This window comes from Arctopsyche grandis, chromosome 2, assembly GCF_051622035.1.
Source record: "Arctopsyche grandis isolate Sample6627 chromosome 2, ASM5162203v2, whole genome shotgun sequence".
Lineage (NCBI taxonomy): Eukaryota > Metazoa > Arthropoda > Insecta > Trichoptera > Hydropsychidae > Arctopsyche > Arctopsyche grandis.
Window position 1 is genome coordinate 21677091 of NC_135356.1, and position 25582 is coordinate 21702672.

General features: G+C 31.4%; 1 protein-coding gene across 8 annotated transcripts in view; it reads left to right on the forward strand.

The window, feature by feature from the left end:
• LOC143922595 (ras-related and estrogen-regulated growth inhibitor) overlaps nt 1-25582 on the forward strand; it is a 72243-nt gene that overhangs the window by 42016 nt on the left and 4645 nt on the right. For all 8 annotated transcript variants that reach the window (XM_077445904.1, XM_077445905.1, XM_077445908.1 and 5 more), the window contains exons 3-4: nt 2824-2880; nt 24814-24887. In XM_077445904.1, the coding sequence (XP_077302030.1) occupies nt 2824-2880; nt 24814-24887 (131 nt within the window). The remainder of the gene's footprint in view (nt 1-2823; nt 2881-24813; nt 24888-25582) is intronic.

Below are 25582 nucleotides of genomic sequence, written 5' to 3' on the forward strand. Positions count from 1 at the left end.
ATACACACATACACTTTACGACTGTACAACTTTATGTATAAAATAGATAACTCTGAGAAAATATGCCCTTTATATGTACATACATATGTAGATAGTACAATACTCTACATACTAAAGTATCGACATATAAATAGTTCAATATCCGCTTCGTCGATTTCTATCAATCTTTATAGCAAATTTAAAAAAAAGTAATGTCTGAAATTTGCAAATAAGTTTGTATACATTGTGCGAGTCTTATTTATAGTTGGGTTTATTCTTAAAACCAATGCAGTGAATTTCAAATATTAGTGTAACTCATGGGGATGGTATTTATAGATCGGATTATTTTTAAAATCGACGTAGTGTGTTTCAAATATTAGTATAACTCATTGAGTTTATACAGAGTGGGCGATAACAATAGAACAGTTCGTTTCCCGTTTAATTTTAAATGTTTAATATTTAAAAAAAAGCTTAGTTTCTTGAATTTATCAGTGGAATCATTGCATATGGTAGTTGTTCCTCGATATTTAAAAAAAATGATTACAATAGTAATTATAATTATTCTTAATCTGAATACAATCTGTTTAGACGAATGTGCATGATTGATTGTAATAAAATAAAGTAAAAATAAAAAATAAAAATCTCGATTTCTTGTACAGAAGTTGAATTTAAATATCAATTAGTAATGGTTTAACAAATTTGGTTTAAAATAAATAACTAATAGTGTACTTTATTATGAGAAAAGAAACTGTGCTAATTGCACTTTTTATAAGTACAGATGCAAATCGGCTTTCAGCGATGCAATGAAATTTTCTTTATTATAAAATACAAAAAAGGTTTGTTAGAAGTAGAGGGTGCCTCTTCGTTGTCATATTTAATCTTCTTATAATATTTTCCTAATGAGCTGATACTCTGCATCAATTTTTCTTTCATAATTTTGCCGTAAAACTTGTCAAAATCCATATTACAATTAACATTGCTTTCATATCAATTTTTTTTAGGACCCTGAAGTGGACAAAAAATTCCACCCCCTCTTCCAATTAATCATCAAATTAAATTTATAATAAAATCCCACCCACGGTTTTGACTCTTTGTTCAGTTTTTTTCTCAATTTACTTTTCTTCTTTGATTTTTTGTTCAGTTTTTTTCTCAAATATCAGTGAATTTTTCTATGACTTATTTCCTAATTTTACACAATCACATCCTGAACTAAAAGTAAATAAAGATTTTGAAAGATGTCAGTTACTTAAATAACAACTCAACTTTTGGTAAACTATATGTATGTATGTAGTACATATATATTTGTATGAGTTTTCTTCCACCGAAGAAATTTTCCAATTAATCTTCGCGAAACGGTTCGGAAATTGATTCGTTTAAGGGCAGAAATTTTCCACATACATATACATATACCTACATACATACAGTAGAAAGTTCAATGCTTTTATCGGAACAGAAACTAATAATTTGTTATTCATCAAAAGGCATCTGCCCGTACAATCATTTCGCTGATATCCGATCGATTTCCAATGCCAACTACAAATGTAACTGTTAATTGTAAAGGCACGGAAGTCAATAGAAAAGTTGCGAGACTCATTTAAAATGTATTTATATAATGTTGTATAATCTCATTATTTTACGCTTACTACATAATTTCAATTTTGAAAAGATTCATTAGAATTGACAATAGCTTTGTCTATATTGTTTTTTTGATATAATGAAAATAATATTTCAGCATAATTTTGAATTGTACGTCACCAGGCCAACAAATAAATATTCTTATAAATTATTATAAATATTCCTATGAATATAAATTTTCGATGTATTTAATGATGTACGTTTTATTGCTGTACGGGAGATAATAATAATAATAATAATCATTATTTTCATAATTGAATGAGATGTATGAGTGGAATTTTGATCTTCTCTCTTCCATTTGGGCCTCGTAGGGATGTTTTGTATTTGCGGCTGGTTCTTATATGTATATTGGTGCTGGTTATAGGTGCACGACATTCCCTACTTGGTATTTTATTATTTGGTATTTTTATTTTATTTGCTATTATATTATAATGCTATTGTTTTTTTATGATTATGTATAAATATATTTTTGTCTGTGTGTATATGTATATATTTTTATTTTTGTCATCTCTCTGTATTACTTCAACCATTATAGCGCATTAAGGACTCCTGTAATGCTACCATGGTCCAAACTTAAATTAGAAAAATAAAAAATAAATAAAAATAATAATCTTATATTAATTGAGATTTTCAATACAACTTAAAGTATCTAGAATGAGTGGTTCTAAGTCTATTATATGTATATATGGAAGTCAAAATATTACTTACGCGAGTAGTTTCATTAGTAAATAGAATCAATTCTTATTCAAAGTCATAGTATTGTATGGTTTGGTTCATTGTCGATGAGAAAATCATTGCATAAATGTGAGCGTAATTGTAAATATATTTTTTGTTTCGGATTTGTTCTACATTTATACATGTGAAAAAATTCATGCATAGTATATAGGTATAATATAATAAGCGTGAAACAATAAATGATTTGTTTGCTAGAAAAGTAGATTTTCCATACATTTTCAGTTTGCTCATCGACATGAGTGATGTTGCTTGCAATCCAAAATCAAACATCGCTAATTCGATTGGCGTCGAATTGAAAGCTGCCCAATGTGCGATTTTTATAATCAAAATTTGATTATCGTTGCTGTTTGCGAAGCTGTTACGTTATTTGTTTTTTTGCTTGCGTAAATTTTGATACTTTGGTTGATTTTTAATTTACTGTAATGTCTATCTATTGCGTATTTTTAATTGTTGCAATTTGCGTTTTTTTTACAGCGTTGACAGTGCGATTTTTGACAAGGCGATACATCGGTGAATACGATCATCAACAAGGTGAGTTTTTTCATTTAAATATAATATAAACTTAATCTAGAACATACAATACAGAGTCTGATATGATATACAGTAAAAACGGTAAAAATAAATATTCTTGTTCTTTTTGGCGGTCCTTAACAATAAACAACAAATTTGTGTTAAATATTGACCATCGTTCTATCTTTTCTTCGACGATTAAGACTACTTAGAGACTACGATTTGTCATTTGAAAAAAAAACAGTTCATTTAATTGAAAAAATCTTGTATAACTTAGAGGTTTCATTAGTAGAATTTAAATGTTCAGATCAGTGGAGTGCCGTCATTGTACTAGAGGGAATAGGCTTGTCTCCTAAAATATTATGAATTCAATTACAATAAATAAAAATCGAAGTGAAGCTCAGAAACCGAAAAAGGCGAAGGTCAGAAACCGGAGTCAGCTCCGCCTGAGGTATTGGATTGTTACGGTATGGTGCGTCGCTTAGTTTGCTTGCACGGACTCGGCGTTTCAATCTGTTCTCTTCGCAGTACTGGAAAATTGTTAGGCGTTCCATCCAAGACATTTTTTTAATTTACTTGCCTCTTCGAGTTCTCATGGAATTTTTTCTAAGAATATTCCGATTTGTGTCTATCAAATATCATTCTGAACATTTTTTTTGATAAAATAACACATATTTACACACAACTTTTTGAGTAAAAATTTGGCAAGGGACTCGGCTCGCGAAATGATTCCCTTTGAACAAATAAGGGCGGAACACGCAGGAATAAATAACGAGGCCTTGGAATGTTGCATTCTCGATTGATTGTTTGATAAATCATTTTAAAGATTAAGTTTTGAAGACAAAATATATGTTATTAAGATATGTAGACTACTTAGGATATTTCTTTTAGCACAAAAAATAAAAATTATACTCACTGCCACTGATTAATTTTCCTGTTTTGAGTGTATGCATATGTACTTGATGATGGTTCTTAAATTTAATGAATATATGAATATACATATGTACATACATATGTTCGTATGATATAAATTTGAAACACCCTATTAGTGAGTACTTGCTTCTTCTTCAAATTTTAAACTTATGGTAATGCGGTAAAAAGTTATCGAATATAATTTCGCACGATACGAGCGTACGTTTCCACAAAGGAGAACAGAGTTTTCGCATTTTTTTTACTACCTTTTTTAAAGTAACGCGTTTCGAAACTGAAAAGGAAAAGGGGGGGGGGGGAAGAAAAACTATGAGGCGCACATTACGTATAAAGAAAAGTTTTCTTGTGCAAGTCGACTTTACAAAGGAATAATAAATAAATAAATGTACAACATATATGTAGAATGCGGTCAGAGGACGGGCTGGTAAGTTAGTAGATGTTTTGGCTGGTTGAGGGGATGTTCAAAGGTAGTGGAAATAATGTACCTACATAAGTAGTGACATTTAAAAGTGCAGTGTTTAAAATTTGGCGAAACAAAGAAAACCGAAAAGAACAAAAACAAAAAGACTTATTACCTTTGCGAATGTTGTGTTCTTGAATATTTATCGTGCAAATAAAATTTATTCATAGAAAAACCGATGCACAAAACAGGAAAAAAAATAGACGGAGAACGAAAAAGTAAATAACATAAGGAAATAATCCGAATGTACGGTCGGTGAAGAGTGTGAGAAAAGGAGATGAGGAGAGCGAGATACGAAACGGGAATGCGAAAATATATTATAATATTCGTAGGGAAAATGCGATCACATTTTCCGATACGAAGCTATCGTCGTTCCGTCTTATGTGTAGAAGAAATGCATTTGAAAATGATGAAAACTGCACAATCTGAGAATTTATAAAAAAAATTTAATATATTTTTTAAAAAGTATACATATCACAAACGTTTTGTCATTAAAATTCTACTCTTGTTGAAACATCCTATAGTATAATAAGCGCATTTTGGCATTTTTTTTTTGACAGCCATATCCTAGAAAAATTTATCATAGAGCGCTATACAATCGCAGAACGTTCACAAATCATTGAATATTATTATTTTACTAGTTCTGTACCCGTTGATATTTCAACGGCTAGTTTGAAACGGAATTTATACAAAAAAAAACAAATTCTACGTCTCTTATTGAAACAACCAGGGCTTTGGATCGATTTTCCCTGCCAACGTATAAAATTATCAATATTAAAAATAATAGTGGTTTTCTAAATACGTAATTAAAGAAAATAATTAAAAGGAGTCAAAAGTTGGTTGAATTCCTACTCCGGCTCCACAGCCCTGGAAATAACATTTAAGAATCATAAGCTATTTTTAAAGTGGAACAATGAAATTGATTATGAAATCGTTTATGGAACAATTGTTATCAATCAAACTGCAATCGGCAAAAGATTTTTGCAGTAAACGGATAGTAGTCAACTTAATAAAATTACAATCCAATTTTTTTTGCCACGATAAATAATATATGTAGGTATTATATACATTTTTTTCAATAAAATTTATATTTTGCCCATTATTGCCACTTAGCGACGCCTATGTTATTTAACTTATACATATATACATTTATAAATTTATATTTTCATTTGTGAATATAATATATTCCAAATTTTGAAATTATGTTAAAAAAATGGTGAGATAGTGAGTAGGATGGTTTTGCCAACTTCAAGGATGCTTCCAGGAACCGCTTCAAGAATGAAATCAGATAAATTGGCAAACTCTGATAGGAAACGATCGACTTGGAGTCACAAATATCCAAGAAATACTTCCGAATAAATTTTTTTCAATCAAGGTTAATCTTGGGCTGGAACCCCGGAAACTCTGAGCTATGCTGCTGGCTACATATTAAAATCTACATTTAAAAAAAAATTACAAAACGCATTGTTGCAATGTAAATCTACATTGAAAACTGTAGGTTTACATAGCAAACGAACGTACCAAATAATGTTTTCCGTACTTGCTGGCTACGTGTACCTATATTTATACTGTGCTTATTATGAATACATCTTTACAGTACTAAATCAAACGAATCAAATACTAGAAATAAACATCCACTTTCATGTTTCATTTGTGTTTGATATTTGAATGATTATAATTTATTTTTATTTTCATAACAATTTCTATTGAAACGGAAACATGCTATTTGAGAAGTTGACTCACTAATTATGTTAGACAAAGCCGTTTCAATTTGGCAATAGTTTCGAGTTAAGTATCATCGAAGCATTGCTAGATGCACCAACTTGTGCCGTGCTCTTACTAGCTAATTGTTGTATCAAAGTTTTCACAAGTTTCAAGTTCTAGAAACATTCTAGAACTCACCAAAAGAGCTGATCGATGAAATATCAGCGGTAGACAGTCGCTTTGAAATTGGCGAAAGCCGTCATTTTTCAAATGAAACGGTCGCGTTTTAAAAAAGCGCACGTTTCGACGCACGCGAAATAATTCATCGAATAATGAGAATAGGCGAGGGGTGCCAAAACCACGCATCGTCGCAAAAAAAGTCGATGGTCAGAAAAATGGTCGTTTGTCACCGCCAGGGGTCACAAAGTTGATACTCGAGCGCCATCCGGAAAATTCTCGTTCCGTTTTTGTTTTTGTTTTTTCGTCGGACGTTAGTTTTCGAAACGATAAACGCGACCCACTCTTGCGGCGATAAATTTCAATGAAAAGGCCGGCCCACCGAAAAAGACGAGTGTGGCGCCCCTGGCCGAAGCGATTATTCCAAATTTTTGCCTACTTTTATTTATTATAACGGCGTGTTGACAATTCTACCAATCTTTGCCTTTTTTTTTATATTTAAGGGGTTTGTATATGCGGCAATTTTTTGAGCAATAAGAAAATACTTTATAATTATATACAAACATATATGTATATGTATGTATTTGAATTGTAAAAGAACTATTTTTTTGTGTAAAAAATGTATGTTCGAGTCCAGTGGTAGTTAATGCATCGACTAAGTGATTCATTGCGGCATGAATAGTGTTATTTTTTGTGTGTAAAAGCATTTTTTCGGGAAATTTATGTATGTACATATATGAAATAAATAGCATGTTCCGGCTTGTATTTCAATACTAATAATGCTTTTCATAAAAAAAAAGAAAGGTTATGTATTTGCCAGTATATAGCTCGCGGGCAATACTTTGCCTAGGCTTTATACATACATACGTACATATATGTATGTAGGTATGTATTATATTTGATACATTTTTGACAAGGTCTGTTTTGAATTTTGCGTTCATTCAAAAATAAATCGAAGGAAAAGTGGAGCTCGACTCGATTCGGTTTGCCAAACTTATTGGACCGTAAAAAATGTATAAATCGTTCGATGAAAGATCGACTAAATAATCTATTTTCGGTCTAAATATTTATACAGATATAATTCGACAGGGTCGTTTACATTGACAGGCGTTTCAAAGTTGTTCAAAAATCATAGCATCAAAGAAATTTACATACATGTTTGGTACTATGTACATTGCATGTGAAGTATTCAATCAAAATATGTATAATAGATTTTTCAGAATATATAGAATTTTTGCTTGAATTAACATTTTTAAATCAACGAAATGTTCATTTTACTCGATACGTTACAGTGACATGTACTGCTGTATAATACGAATAGATTTTGTCGGCTACTGCTGTTACATCTACACCACGTACATATTAATGTGTCCATATACATAGAATGTACCAAAGGATACATTTCGTACTGCTGTTTACGTGCAGTTGTCGTTTTGTGTTGTACCAGGATGAATAGACTTTCAACAATGACATGAGGATACGCCCGTCACAGCTGAAGTCTACCTAAACAAGCCGTGTCACATGATTCGAGCCAAAATGCAGATTGAATGGTAAAAAATACCATTTTATTTTACTTTACTTCGTTACCTTATTATAAATATGATTAAAGTGTGAAAATTTTTATGTTAAGTAATGTTTTTATTTCATTTTTATCACATATGCTATGATTGTATAAATTTACATATAATTGATCTGTACAGGTTTGGGGTTTTTTTTGGGCACACTCTGTAGATTAATATACCTATGTATATATGTATGTATATATAGGTACATACATATGTATGTATTAAGTATTGTAGGCGATCGTTTAGTTCGCGTCAAGAAATCACTCGCCTTTGGCGTTATTATCGCTTCCGTTGAAAAGTTTTTGACCACTCGTGATTGATCGATCGTTTCGACTTGTGAAAAGGTTGTCGATCGCTGAAATTCACATCGCCGCTGTACCGAAGAGAGATGCAATTTGCTTTTAGCAATGTTTTGGCAATGTTTGCTCGTGTGTTTATTGTTATTGTGATAACGAGGAATCGCCCGCATTCGAATTTTAGCCACGAAACAATTTGAACGGTTCGTAATGTTCTATTGGAGACTAGCTTTAAATACCAGGCTCAACCCTGGATATGCTAATGGAATTCATTTCATTTTAATTCACGCTGTTAAACTTTTAAAAGGGTGTAAAAAAACTGCTGCTGTATAATATTCTTAGCCATACATACATATGTACATACATTACGGAGCATATGAATGTCTCCATATACAACCGGTGTGCAGTGGCCTGTCTGTGCTGTGCAAGTATGAATATACCTTTTTCGTTATCTCAAAAATTAAAAATATTAAATAAGCATGAGATAATTAATACATATAACAAACTTGGTGTTTCTAGAGTTAAAACTGTAGATTTACATAACGGATCAACTATTAAACAGTATTTTTTTATTTATATATTCAGGCATAAAATTATTAAAAATGATATATTTATTGTATAGGTACAAATGTGTATTTTCTTTTATTTTGTTATTTATTTTTCTTGTTTACTTTTTCCTCTCATTGTAATTTTTATTTTTATTTTATTATTATTTTCTGGAATGTTTTATTTTTTTCATTTAATTTATATGTATGTATGTATATGTGTCACAGTGAAATTATATTTTCACTGACGTTTCAGTGAAATCATAACAAGTTACATTTTCAGGGTTGGGTTTATTCATTTAAGATAAGATTGCTAGGGTTAGTATTATTTAAGGGTAAGGATAGGTTAGGTTAAGTAAGGGTTGGCTCCATTCATTTAAGATTGGGTTGTTAGGGTTAAATTTATAGAGTTAGAAGTTAGATTCATTGTTTGATACATTTTCACTGCTTGAAATGGTGAAAATATATTTTCACTTGAAATATGCTTTCACTGTAACATATGCATAAGTCAAACCCTTTGGATCTATCGGCTTTGCTGCCTATGTTAAATAAATAAATAAATGTACATATCTACGTATGATTGTTTGTAAATTCAAGTTTTGCGAATTTTGATTATTATTAATAAGCATTAGTGTTGTATTAATAATAATAAATAGTAAGTTAATATTTCAACTTGTAATTTTTGGAAAGAAATTGATACATGAAGCACACCCGAGGCTATTGTTTTATTAATACAATTTACAATTTTCGTTTGAAGATCGTTCATGGTCTCAGGTTTAAATATTAATTTTAATACCTTTTGAAAATTTAATACCTTTTGAAATTTAATATAAAATAACCCTGTCGTGTAGTTTTATACATGGATACCATTTAAAGCAAACAGCAATACTAACGAGTTGTTTGGTGATGCTTCGTTTTGAACTGTCCGATCGTTTTGTTTTTATTCTCTGCGAATTGCGATAGATTAGTGCCAGTCTTCATGGGATATATACATATAATTTGTGTGTTTTCGCACAGAATTCCGATCGATTCTCAACGGTATGTATGTAGATAGCTACAGTGTGGTCGAAAAATTTGAGTCGGGCTCGACGGCGCCGACATATTTATATATTACGATAGGATATCGGCGCTCAAACTGTGGTTCGCAAAGTCTTTAACACTTGCTGCACTGTGATGCTATCTCTATCGAGTGACCAGAACTTATATTTTATTTTATTTCTCCAAATATACTGAGTCTTCATATGTTATGTATTCCTCATCAAAACCTCTATGATTCAAATTATATAACTACGAAATACAAACATTGATCAATATCAAGAGAAATAATTATTTTAGCGGAAAGTCCCATGTATACGTGCTTCACAGATGTGATCTAGTGGGGAAAATCAGTACGCTGCGATCAACGGTCAGGGTGAGAATGATATTCACCTTGGAATGACGGCTCTGCTTCAGTCGTTATTTCTCGCACTTATGTATTTTATATTATTTGTTGTTTAATACACGATGAAATGATTTTTATAGATAATTAAGATAATTAAACTCGCAGATTTTGCATTATTTCAACATAAAACACAATTTCAACTTGGCGTCCAGCACAGTGGCTAGCGGATTTTTTTAGCACACTAAGACAAGTTTTAAACAGTTCCTGTTTTATATTATACTAGTGGTGCTACCCGGCATTGCTTGATTCCATTTTTGACGATCTATTCCATTTTAGCACGGATATAATAAAGTAACTAGAAATGGAAATGCAACCTAGTAGTGAGAATACCGTCGAATCATTAAAAAAATCTTCATTTTTTTTTGTTAAATATATTTGAATTGAAAAAAAATGATTTAACGACCGACCAATCACAAACGTCATTGACCAATCCAGCCAATCAAAAATGAATTACAAACGCCGTTTCGCTTTTATATATATAAGATAAGGCTATGTACATATAATGTTGAATTTTACTCAATTGGCCTTTGAGCTTATGAAAGTGTTTCGTACATTCGATAAAATATTTATTTACCCGTAGAACATGACCCAGTCATCTTAATTGATGACTCTCTTATTGATCTTATGAAGTGTACTTGAAATTGACGACTGCTGTTGCCATGAATGTCATATTTTTTGATTAAAGAAAATGTTCTGAAATTTCTTCGGAGATTTGAAAAATTCTGAAGGGGGTGGAAAATAATGAAATGAGTATTCGACTAAAGTATCCATATATTAATAAACGATTTTTATTTGAAATGCCTAAATTTCATCAAGATTATAAAAAGTTTGAAAGCCCTAGCGATCGTCACGGTGAGATACGTCGGAAAAAATGGGACAACGAATTCGTTCCGAAGCGATAATTCGTCGTAATGTCGCAGCAATGCCGAATCATTGTATGGATGTAACTGACTCCGTTTAAACGTACATATCTATAATACATTTATGTAGTATGTATGACCTGTTATATTTCAAAGTGGTGGAAGTCCAATTTTCAGTTCTAAAAACAATATTTCTATTTGACTTAATTCACAAATTGTTATCACTTCTTTTATTTCGATATGTCCAGAATCTCGAAAAAGCAGAATAAACGAATAACAGGCGATCAGTATTTTTAAAATATTGATGAACGTAAAAAATTATATTGAATGTTTTCGAGATACATATTTCTCGAAATGAAGAAAAGTGGACTAATACCACTTTCCATTATAACGGCTCATATGAACATAGATATCCAAAAATAAGCAATGTATACTTTACTCTACATATACTTTATTCTTTTTGACGATACCTTACCTAGCCTCTTTACTTTTTTTATTTTTTAAATGCTTTTTATTATTACGAAATTATGTTCACAATACATCTTATATCTATTTTAATAGCTACTGATCTACTGATCATTTTCTATTTTACAATTTAATTTAATTTGGTAAGTAATCATAGTATTATAATATATTATTCTAATGTTAATCTACAGCATAATAGGAAAAAGAGCTCAAAAACCTATTTACAATCCTTATAAATGTTTATTATACATCTAATACACAATATTAACTAAAGACTCTCTAAAGTCGATGACCTAAAGCAGATTGTGTTTAGGTAATCTGTGTGTTATACCTGAAGGGTATAGACATTTTGTTGTAATCACCGAGACTCTTCACAAGTGTGTTAGTATGGTTATTAGTGATTCTGTCATAGAATCTACTGGTTAGTTTGTTAGTAATGTCGGAATATTATATATGGCATGCAGTTTTTTCAAGTTCGTATATATGGGTGTTTTCAAGTTCGTATATATTATAAATTATTTTACAAATTCTTACACGTATACACAAATACACATACATACATTCATAAATATAAAAATACACATATATACATATACATACATACATACACACCTACACATATATACATATATATATATATATATATATATATATATATATATATATATATATATATTCACATATATGTACATACATTCACATATACATATACATATACACATACACATACATTACATACATCCATAAACATACAAACATTATACATGCATATACACATAAACACATAAATACACATAAATAAAGATAAATTACTCATATATATATATATATATATATATATATATATATATATATATATATATATATATATATATATATATATATATATATATATATATAAATAAAAAATAGCACACATAGATAAATAAAGATAAAACCAACATACATACACATTATGCTAAATAATAAAATTACAAAATGAAAACAACATGTGTAAATATGTATGTAGCTAGAAGTCATTTAAAATATGCTGCCTGACAGAACTGTATGATGAAGTAAAAACATCAAGGCTCCCAGAAAGCAGGTTAAATAGAGGTTAAATACTTGGAGCTTGGAAAGATTAGTATTCGAGGCGTTATTCCATACAGGTTAAGCATAGGTTAATAATGGTAATATGAGCGCGCGATATAATTTTATTTTATTTTGAGTTGATCTCTTTACTTTACTTTATATGTATGTACCTATATATAAATAAGGAATGGATCCACCGGCAATGCGATCCATATTCAATTAAGCCACGAATGCGTGTAATTACAGTATGTAATACGATACATTGTATGTAGGAAGATGCAGAATCTAATCAATCGAATCTTGTTTATATATATATATATGTATATGTACATACATATATACATACATATATTATACATTTCACAAGCGAATTCCTACTCCTTTGTATGTGAAATTATGTACTAAGGTACATTTCCATACCATGTCATCATCGAATGTATTATATATGTACATACATATGTATGTATGTATTTATGTACGTATTAGGGAATCCAATTTACTGTAAAATTTCATAAACCGGTAAACGATAAATGTTTTTTCCTACAATCGATTTAATTGTACATATATACCGGTTAATGTACATATGTATATCGATATAACGGTATATACCCTAAAAAATTATAATATATGTACATGCCAACAGAATTACATACATACATACATACATCGCGTCCTTTTATATATATATATACATATATACATATATATACATATATATATATATATATATATATATATATATATATATATATATATATATATATATATATATATATATATATATATATATATGTATATATATCTATCATCATCATCATCTACAGCCATTCACCATCCACCGCTGGATGAAGGCCTCTCCAACACGCTTCCACTCATCTCTGTTTTGTGCCACTCTCATCCATCTCACCCCACGCATTTCTCTATCTACTATGTCCACTACCATTGTCATACTTCTCACCCACGTGTTCCGCTTCCTGTCATTCCTCGTTATGCCGAGTATACCGCGTTCCATACTTCTTTGAGTGCATTGAATTTTGTGTAACATCTTGGCGTTCAGTGTCCAAGTTCCACATCCATACGTTATCACTGGCAAAACGCATTGATATAAGATCTTTTTCTTCAGGCAGAGTGGCTTTTTTAATTTAAAAACAATATTCATTCGTCCAAATGCACTCCATCCTAATTTCATACGTCTCTTTATCTCTTCATCTTTACTACCGGACATGTCAATTATTTGACCTAAATATAAATATTTTTTTTCTACTTCTACTGGTTTATCATCTAATGAGATGCTATCAGGCATGCAATAACTATTGAACATTAGTTTGGTCTTATCTACGTTTATTTTTAATCCTACTTTCCTACTTTATCTATCCATCTGGGTTAGTCTGTTGAGTAGGTCAGCTGGGTCACGAGATATTAAAACTATATCGTTTGCGAACCGAAGATGATTCAAAAAGCGACCGTTGGTTTTTGCTCCTGCTACGTCCCACTCCAATTCCTGAAAACTCCATCAAGCACCGCATTGAATAGTTTAGGAGATATGGTGTCTCCTTGTTTTACCACTTTTCCTATGCTAAATGTATCTGTACCTGAAAAAAGTTTAACCGAGGTTGTGGCGTTCTTATATATTGCAGCTAAGGCTTCCAATCCCGGGATCCCGGTGCTGGCAGAAATTTCTTTAAAAATATTATTTTACAAAAATAATATGGAAAACAACATAAAACAACATTAAATAATGAACAATGGTGGGATGAGCAATGACAGTCATAGTCCATTTGTTTGCCACCCGTTTCCACGAAATGGTATGAACGGCCTGTATTGTGTCGCAGATATTGTGCTCAACCGCAATGATATTTGAAGCATATTTTAACTGATTCGAACTCAGAATCGACCACTGATCACGTTTTCGTGATCTAGAAAAAACTTGAGTGTCTTTATGTTTATTGTGTGTCAGTGTATTTTGGGTATTTTTTGAACACTGTTCGTCCTATCAAACTGGAACTTAGTATTGGTTACTGACATTTTTATCGATACACTGTAATTTTTTTTAAAATTTTTAGTTGACCGGAAATGGTACCTCCCCTTATAGGTGCCTCTTTCTTTTTATGTTTTTGAATTAAATTATCTCCCAAACCACTCATCAAATCGGACTGAAATTTCTTATTTGTAATAGAAATTATTAATATTATACCCCAATATTTTTTCCTAAACCGAAAGTACTTTTAATTTAGAGAATCAAGGTTTTTTTTATGTTTTTCTAAGAAATCCTTTAATTTATTGAACTGAAATTTTACCAAGTTATGTATAAAAGTTGGTAAGCCTCTGTCAACCAGGAGTGGCAATGTACTCTTGTTCAATTTTTTCTTCCACTATTTTTTTTGACCCCTTTAACATGTGTGCTCTTCACGTGAAAATTCAAGTATAATTGTCCAATAATCAAGTTCAAGTATCAATGTGATGAAAAAAAAATCATTAAATATAATAAGCCGGAAGCGGGATTTTTTCCTCTTAGAAAAGTCAAAAATGTTTTGACAACGATTCTTTCCACGCGCTGAACATATTTAGCTGAAAATTTATATTTGTATTCTTTTTGTACTAAAATAGAGTTGATAAGGTTTTGGTTGGAATTCGTAAGCCGGAAGTAGAACTTTAGTCTTGTGTAAGTTTTCCTACATTTGTGTTCAATTTGTATTGAAAATGCTCACAGCCGGTTTGTGTGAACGTGTATGTACATACATACATACATATGTTCGATTATCGAATTTTGTGTTTTATCCTTCTTATATTCCCCAAATATATAGATAAAGTCGTAGGTTGGTCACATCCGAATTTTTTACATAAAGTAAATGTAATTGGAGTTTTTTTGTATTAAGTGGAGTGTTTCGATGAATAATTACTAGACGGTACAAACTATTTGTAAAAAACGAATCAATGTATCAAAGCGATGTTTTTTACTTTATTTTATTACATTTTCGGATGTGTTTTATTTAATCTTAGAAATTTATGGATGCGAACCGAAAATTAAAAGAATGTAGCCAAACTTTCAAAATTAGTACGCCAATATGGGAGTATTTTTTGCGTGAAACATCGGGAGAGTTTACGAAATGCAATTGATCGTTTTTGAAATATGAAAACATGCAATTGAACTTTTTTTCTTATAAATTTGAAATCCCAGTGCTAGCACCGGGATCCCGTGATCGGAAATTCCCAGCATCGCAATCCCGGTGCTGAAGTAACCTTCCGGGATTGGAAGCACTAATTGCAGCTAACAGCCTCACATAGGGTTCCGGCATTCCCTGTGTTTGTAGAGCGTTAAGTACTACATTATGACTAACTGTATCGAAGGCTTTTTCATAACCTAGGCACAATGGCCGTTGATATTCGTTGGCGCGCTCGATTAGTTAGCCAACTACTTGGAGGTGGTCCATTGTGCTGAAATTTTCCCTAAGCCCTGCCTGTTTTATAGGTTGGTTTTCGTAGAGGATATTCTTCAGCCTTTCTGTAATAATCTATGTGAAGAGCTTGTATACCGCTGAGAGTAGACTAATGCTTCGGTAGTTCTTGATATCGCTGTTATCACCTTTTTTGTGGATTAAAATAATCGTTGCGTTGTTCCATCCTTCTATAAGATCTAGCAGAATTTGAACTATTTTGAAATATAAATCTAGACACTCTTAATCGTTGAGAAAATGAAATGATCACAGTATACCTATATATGTATGTACATATCTAGGCCTAGTAAATATGTGCTATGTACATAAAGGGGGCCATGCTCCAGAGCCCTCGTGCCACAAGTTGTATAGTGAAATCAAACACCAGGGGTTTAGTCGAGGACCTTGCAGTTTATAATCAAACGTTCAGTCTACTTTAGAAAAGCACTAGAGTGGTGCAACGTTGTCGAGCATCATCGTGAGAGACGGAGCCACGTGGGCTTTGAGCAGTGACTACTTCACCACGAACTAGGATATACAGAGTTTGGAGCGTAACCAGTGCGGCGTATGATACGATCAAAGCTCGTCGTTTGTACGAGCTTCCGAACTAAAAACTTGATCGAGCTTTCCATTTACAAATGGACTGCTGTCTCAAATCTCCTCCCTTTTACATCCAACCTTGGATTCGCCATGCTTCTCGCATAATGCATGTGGTAGGCATATTGTTTCAGTCTCTTTATATGTATTATTATATACAGTGGCGGCTCCTGGATAAGATATCTGGGGGTGCAGCGGTTGATTAAAAATAAAAATAAATGTTTATTTGGATAATATTTTACTATTAACATCAAAATTATCAAAATTAAACATTATATGTATGTATTTTATTTCATTAAAAAATTGATTCTTCTGTCTTTTTTCCTTTTCCTTGAAAAAAGGTCTATCACCTATTCGTTAAATTTTTCACTGTTTATAATCATTTTTTTTCAATTGACAGCATAGACAAAGCCGTCAATCTTTCCTGAATCATTGTGTTTCTTATATATGTATGTCTTTATTCTATGTATTGATGAAAAACACCGTTCTGGCTCTGAGGTAGTTGAAGTTGTAAGCAGAATTTGAATAAGTTTTGTTAATTCCACACGAACTTTACATAAATTGATTGCAAAAATAAGTTTTAAAAATATTAATAAATCATTAATACTATGCATTTCTTTCCTTGAGTAAAACACTTCTAATTCAGTTTGAAGTTTTTCTTTATCTAGCATTGGATATGATTCAACGGTTAGTAGTAGATCTTCCATTGACATTTTCTTTCAGTATTTTTCAAAATTTTTTTTATTAAATAATTTCACAGCTATTAATCGATTAGAAAAAGTATATTTCTCTTTTATATCCTTAATAATAACATCGCACATATTTTTGGCTTCTTGAGACTGAGATGAAGACAATTCGCTGTAATAATCTCGTATTTGTATAATGGCATTAGTAAAGCGTTTTGAATAAAAGTTTTCTTTAATTTAAAATGCATCGATATTACTACATAGATTGCATTTGGTTGTAAATAATTTCTACATGCGGTATTAATTTGTGAAAAAGTTTTAACCAAAATAAAAAATTGTCATCATTTAATGTATTCAGTAAATTGGTAGAATCTGTTATTGTTTTATCGGCATTTTCGGAAAAAGATTTAAGGTCTTGAAAATATTGCCTCAATTTCTCTTGATTTTGATACACTTAATTAACAGTTAGAGCCAAGATTCTGTTTCGAAAATAGGTGCAAATATCGCTTTTAAAAAAATTAGTTTGCCAAATAAATGAGAAATAAAACTGTTACAGTGAGGTTTAGAAGGAAGAGTAGAAATGTAGAAAGTGTAAGAGGTGTAGAAGGAAAGACGAAAGCAGAAGGAATGACGAAAAGTGAGAGGTGTTGTCTCGTACAGCCGGGAGTGGCAGTACGAGACCAAGCTTCTAGCGCGAGCTCCCTCCCCGCGCCCCTCTTTCGCCCACTTGGCATATTCCAACGAAAACCGTACTGCACACAATCATAAACGATGCCTCACTCTCTGATATTAGTACCGCGATGTATGATCATTATTGGATGTATCGGTGTGCGGGTGAGCTTAATAAACGCTTAAATAATATTGATATTTTCATATAATATACATACATTTATGTATATAATAATATTAATTTTTTCTCAATTTCCTTGGGGGTGCTGCAGTACCGCAGTGCGTATGGACGAGCCGCCACTGATTATATATATTTTTATTTTTATATACATATGTATACTCAGGAAGGCCTATAGTCCATCCGATTTAGTGTGAGACTTACGAGAACCGAGCATGCTGTCGCATTCGTGCAATGTATTGTGTAACATTGAAAGGGCGTGAAATAATATATTTATTTTTTATGAATTATTTCTTATTTAACTTTATAATATTATTACGATATAGGTCTGTGCAAGATCTTTAATAATATTAATGTAAGCTTTGCTGTCCATAACATGACGTTGACAATTAGTTTTATCGTTTAAAAAACATATATTTCTATGATTTACTTCGCTAATATTCCTACATTCTTCCGATCGCCTTGAGATGCACGGTTTGTTCACCGATAGAAATTTAAATTACTTCGATTGTTCCATGGTGAAAAATAATCGTAATAAACAGGATTAAGAATGCAATAATTTTGGAGACGATGACATTTCGTGGCCAGTAGCCTTGTTTCTTTGACTTTCCACCTTCCACTCGTTTTGTGATATTTAAATTTTTTATAACTTAAACGCCTATAACTTTATCTTTTTCACTCATATATATATATATATATATATATATATATATATATATATATATATATATATATATATATATATATATATATATATATATATATATATATATATATATATATATATATATATATATATATATATATATATATATATATATATATATATATATATATATATATATGTTTACTTCATAAAAAGATGAAATAATAAATGTTATTTTTAACCATTTCTAATTTAACTGTATAATATTATTACAATATAATTCAATGCAAGGTCTTCAATAATAATACTGTAAGTTTTGCTGTCCATAATATGACGTTGACAATTACTTTTACCGTCTAAACAAATAAATTCCATTAATATAAAATATATACGTGTTCCATAAATAAATTAATAATATCAACAACTTTTGCATTGTGTATTAAAATTAATGAAAATATTTCAAAATACAAAACACGAACTCAAAACTAACAAAAAAAAGTCAAATTCTACCGAACGCTATACTACGTACAAAAATTTTGTATTTCTTGACCAAAATGCAATGCGAAACAGAAACGAAATGTAAATGGCCATCGAGGGTCGAATGGTTGGTGAATGAGATAGCATGTACATACATACATACAATTTACGTAAGTCTCATCTGCATCTTTAAACACTTCTCATTTCATTTTTACCAACACTCATTAGGGGAAGGGGGCTTTTATCCTTGGCAGCTTATCCACGGAGTGAATATTTTCAGACTCTTTACTTATATCTCTGTTCCGCAAAATTGAAATGTTACTAGGTTGCTTTTCGCGATCTATGAAGGATATTTTAAAAATTTTGCCAAAGTTTCTCTCGATTGGTTTTGTCTTTTTTGTATTTAAAGAAGGGTAGAGGGGGTTATGGCGGATCACGAGTAATATATTGTAATATGAATATATGTACATGTTCCGAGTAATAATTACTCTTATATACGTATACATAATGAAGATATATATGTATATTTAGGGGACCGAGAAGTAATCAAAAATTTTCGACGAGCTCTTTCGCAGTCAGTTTGTGTCGAGACACAGTCCAGTAAACACTTAATTTTTGTTATTATCTTGAAGTTATTGTTGTGAATTTATTGTTTCTGTTTAAAAAAAATCTACCTGCGGAAGGATGTCGAGACCAATAATAGAGGAAGGGCACTTGCGTCATTTTATGCTGTTTATGTTAGACCAAGTAATAAAGGCAAACGAAGCAGTGAAAAAGCATAGAAAAGCTTAGTAAAAAATCACCGATACTTCCGGGAATATTCTGACACTAAACAAGTGTCATCGGTGGTATAAATTTTTTTAAAATGGGAATAGGGACAGGAAGATCGCATGAAAATGAGAGCTTAAAAATTAGATGATGATATCCTGGCGTCAATGGTGGATTCAGATGCTCGTCAAACCATCGAGGAATTATTGATGAATATTGGTTGTCCATAGTCTATAGTTCAGGATCATCTTCATCGCATAGGAAAATTTCACAGACAGGGAATTTGAGAATGTGTTTTTGATTACTTTTCGGTCCCCCTAATATAATATGGAGTGCAGTGGGTCACCATTCTCGTCGATTTCATCTCTGTCGATCACCAGTCTTTATGTACATATGTTCAGTTAAGTTGAGAGAAAATAAAGGAGCGATTTGATTAGGAAGAGTGGCTGGCGCGCATCCCTCTCGTAAAGCGCGTCGTCCGATTCGATTATTTCGTTACGTCGAGAAGTCGAGTTTGAAAAAAAGTGGGCTAATGGCCGGTTTTTGCGAACGCGTTGAATTCTCGTTAGCTCACTGTGACACCACTCTATTACCATAGCGACACATTATGGGGTACGTAATGCTTATATAAACGCCTGGTTGTGGCCAACAGGCGACTTTTTCCCCGGGAAAGCCGCAACGGCCGAACTGCGGTCCGGTAGCCTCATGCGATTACTCACATTCGCTATGCATATATTATATCACTCAATCACTGGAGAATTATATATTTATGTACACTGTTTTCATTTTATGAAGGTGAGTTTTATATTAAAAAACGGGGCGTATTTTCTTCGATTGATAAAAGTCTCAATTACCGCCCAGTCAACTCTTCTATAACGCTCAAGATCTGTTCCGCAAAAAAAACAATTGAAAATTAGTACGAAGGGAAATGGAAAAAAGTCGGACGTGACAAACCCATGACTTTATATATGTATTATATTTGGGAAATATAAGATGTACATATAAAAAAAATTCATATCTAGAAGTTTAAGCTTAATATCAAGTTATGTTTAAAATTTGGTAAGCGTCTGTCAACCGGTAGTCGCAGTTTACTCTTATTCGATTTTTTTTCCACTATTTTTTTCGACCCCTTAAACATGTGTGCTCTTTACAAAAAAATCAAGTATCAATGTGATGAAAATAAAAAAAAAATCATTGAATTTAATCAACCGGAAGTGGGATATTTCCCTCTTAGAAAGGTCGAAAATGTTGTGATCACGATTTTGTCCACACCCCTGAACGTATCCAGCTGATTATATTTGTATTCTTTATGTAATCACTTAGAGCTGATTAGGTTTTGGTTAGAATTTGTAAACCGGAAGTAGTATTTTTTTTTAAAACAACATTTCATTATTTTATTTTGACTTTTTAAATTATTTTAATCTTCCTAATATTTTTTTTGTATAATACTGATAGTGATTTTAAGTAATAAAAAAAATTGAACAAAATCCGACAACCGGAAGTAGAACTTTTACATTTGCGCTCAATTTGTATCAAAAATGCTGTCATAGCTATTAGTATTTCATAATGCTGCCGGTATGTGTGAATGTGTCTGTACGGTTCAATATCGAATTTTATTTTAAGACCTTCTTATATTCTTCAAATACATAGATAAAGTCATGGGTTGGTCACATCCGATTTTTTTTGGTTTTGAGCTAAAGCTAGATATGAAATTTCAATTCAATACATTGAACGATTTCGGAAAAAAACTTAAAATGCCTCGATATTCGAGAGTTTACGCACTACTTCTGGTTGTGTTCAAAATATTTTTTTCATTTTTAAATGCTTTTTATTATTCCGAAATTATGTTCATAATACATCTTATATCTATTTTAACAGCTATTGATCTACTGATCATTTTCTATTTTATAATTTTAATTTAATTTTGTTAGTAATCAAAGTATTATATTATTCTAATTTTAATGTAGAGCATAATAGGAAAAAGAGCCCAAAAACCTATTTACAATTCTTATAAATGCTCATCATACATCTAATACATAATATTAATTAAAGACTCTCTAAAGTCGATGACCTAAAGCAGATTGTATTTAGGTAATCTGTGTTTATACCTGAAGGGTATAGACATTTTGTTGTAATCACCGAGACTCTTCACAAGTGTGTTAGTATGGTTATTAGTGATTCTGCCATAGAATCTACTGGTTAGTTTGTTAGTAATGTCTGTAACAAACGGAATATTATTTATGGAATGCAGTTTTTTCAAGTTAGCATACATATATAGGTGTATTATAAATTATTTTGTATTACTTGGAGCTTGGAAAGGTTAGTATTCGAGACGTTTAAAAATATTTAAAAAATATTGGTGTATGAAATTTATTATTACTATTACATGTTAAAAAGTTTCAGTCCGATGCATTGAATGGCTTAGGGGATAATTTAATCCAAAAACTGAAAAGAAAGAGGACGAGCATAAGGGGAGGTACTATTTTCGGCAAACCTAAAAATTTGAAATAAATTTACTTCGTATCGATAAGCAATTCAGTAAGCGATACTAAGGACAGGACTAACGGTTTTCAAAAAATCCCCAAAATACACAGACGCATTGATAAAAATACACACTCATATTTTTCTAGATCATTAAATCGAATTTGAATCAGTCAAAATCTCGAGTTTGAATTTTCGTATGATCGCAAAACTTCATCTACATAATCTTTCATTCTACGTACATATGTACATACGTATAATAGATAAAATAAAAATTAAATTGTATGCAAACATGATACTGAATAAGTAAATGTATATGTAAAGCTTTCTGTATTTCGATACTATAGTCTAATACTGTAATATGATAATTTTTTGAATATATTATGAGATTTCAACGAGACCCATTTTAATTAGAATGAGATTTCAAAATCGTTACTCCATTGTTCAAGATAAAGTTGATAAACATACAACTATAAAAATCATCTCGTTTAATAGTATACGATCATTATATGTAATAAATATAATCTTAACATTGACTAATGCAATAATTAGATTATAACGCGTGCAACCACAAAAGGGCATATTAGCGTATGTAGCGCGGCTATACGGGAGATCTAATCAGTCAGTGGTTCCAAAAATTGGTTTCCCGTCCAACCGAAACCACTATCAGATGCTCCTACCCTCATCCTCCCGTACCCCCTACCCCATCCCCATTCAACCCCGGCTCGATACACCTGGCCGTAATTAAAATTAAAACGGCGCGGGAAAAACAGATTCGCCGGATAACCCGAAAGCCCAGAGTTAACCCTTAGAGCGCGGGCGTTGGCGCACTTTTTTAATCGAAAAGCAAGGAAAAAAATACTTCGGTATAAACATCGCGCGTTACGACATCGTGTCGTGCACAACTGCTGGTTTTTGAGTCGTGATTTTCAGTTTTATATATTTACTAGTTGTTTTACCAGGAATCGAACTCAGAATCGATCACTAATCACGTTTTCATGATCCTTAAAAAATGTGTGTGTCGGTGTATTTGGGGATTTCTTGAACTTTTTACACTGATTTTATTATCTACTTGTTGTTTTACCCGGCTTCGCTCAGTATTTATAATATAAACATTGTATAAATGGTGAATCTAATAGTAAATATATATATATTTTTTTTTATTAAATTTATTTCGATCGAAAAAAAATATATGTATGATATTTTTACATTGTTTAATAGAGGAAAGCGAAATAAAAAGTCGTTAATATTTTATGCAAACAAACAAAGTTAGCAAGGTCATTCTAGTACAGTTCTTTGGCCAATTTCTTTTAGAAAATATGATGTACTGAATCATACATATGTAGTTTGGTGCTTACGTTAATCGTAACCACTGAGAAGAGAATTAATCCAGAGTATTTATGCAGTGCTGCTGGTCGGACTTGGATACCTTTGACTTCAAGTCAATCGTTTCTTATCAGAGTTTGTCAATTTATATGATTTCATTTTTGAAACGGTTCCTCATCAAATCAGCAATACCATCCTACCTATTATTTGTCACCACTATTTGAATATTATTTCAATTTTATAATCTATATATGTAGTTTAAACTCAAGTGTAATAACATAGGTGTCGCTCAGGGGTAAATCCCGTAATTGTAAATGAATATTTTACCTTGGGAACAATGGCCAATGATGTTTATTTTGATTAATAAAACTGCTTTATATTTATATTTATATATGTATGTATTACAATTTGTTGGATGTTTAAAGCAATAAGGCAACGTTTGAGGCAACGTTCGATAAAATTTAATCAAAATATAAGGTTGCCGATGGATGTTTTTTTTCCGAATGACCTTTATGGAAAATCCCATATCTTCCGTACCTGCGAAAATACCCTTTTCATAAAAAAAAGATAACGCGCCTTAGATAACAGAACATTTGTGATTTGGTTCCGGAACGAGCGCGCTTGTCATACCTGTAATTTATGGACCTTTTTTATTTTATTCCAGCCGCTTTTCCTCTCCTTGCGATTTTAATTCCGGTGCAGTGAAAACCTGGATTTTTCGCACGCGTATTTCCGAACAAATGAACCAACCGATAATTCGAATTCCATAAACCACTTTCAATTTTTATCAACTTGTGCTGTCTGTGAGAATATGTAAAGAACCGAACCTATAAATAAGAAACATATTCATGAACCTAAATGTAAAAAAAACAAGAAATATGAATCTGAAAGTCTGATTTATATCTCAGTTATACATTTCAATACGGTCATTAAACTATATTGATCATTTTTCTAAATTCAATAAAATGGATTTGATTCAGCTCTGGATATTACAAAACGTAAAAATCACATATCATACTATTCACGAAACATTCACTCGATGAATGATTGTAAACAAAACCGTGATAGTTGTATAATATTGTGTTTCATGTAAAATTTTATGCCAAGTCCGTTATGTATATTTATATCAAATGTAATAGTTTTTTGTATTTTTAATCATATTTGTGTTGATTTTTCAGATAACCGGTACAAACACGAGGTGCTAGTAGACGGCGAGCCGGTTCTGTTTGAAATTCTAGACACTTGTCCGAAGGTAAAGACACATTTTTCTTATTTTAGTTCTCTTTTGTTGTCTCGTCTTTGTGCAATATCGTTTTACACGTTAAACCGACCTCACATTTAGCTAAAACGTATGTGTAATTCCAAATTGATCTCCCGTATAATATACATAATATATGACGGTTGATCAATGTATGCGAAACTAATTTATCTCACATCAAAACTCATAATAATTATTATATTTCAAATCTTGTAAGACGAAGTGTCAAGTTGTAAAATTTAGGTTCAATTTTTCGATTCGTAGTGTTTGTGATTAAAATGTTGTGGTGAGAGATGATCTAACTCTTTTATTATTCTCCAGAAAAGTGCTGGTGTAGTTTGAAGTTTATCGGTCAAATAAAGTGGATGTAAAAGACTAAGTACCTTAACCTAAAGGTGTAAACACACTGAATCGTACGGCAATCGTGCGTTCAAATTTCCAGCTGGGAAAGGTGGAGTCTACTTAGGTAAGTCCTGCTATATGATTTAGTGTGTTTGCGCCCTCAATCGAAACTTATCTTTAATACACAATATATTAAATGTAGGTATACAGATAATAATTACAAACCGCAACAACAATCAATGATTTTAGCGATGCTGATTTTATTTGACCCATGATAAAAATTAGACGAACGCTAACATGAGACGGTGATTTGGATTTATTAACTAAGCAGATCGTGCCAGCGGCGA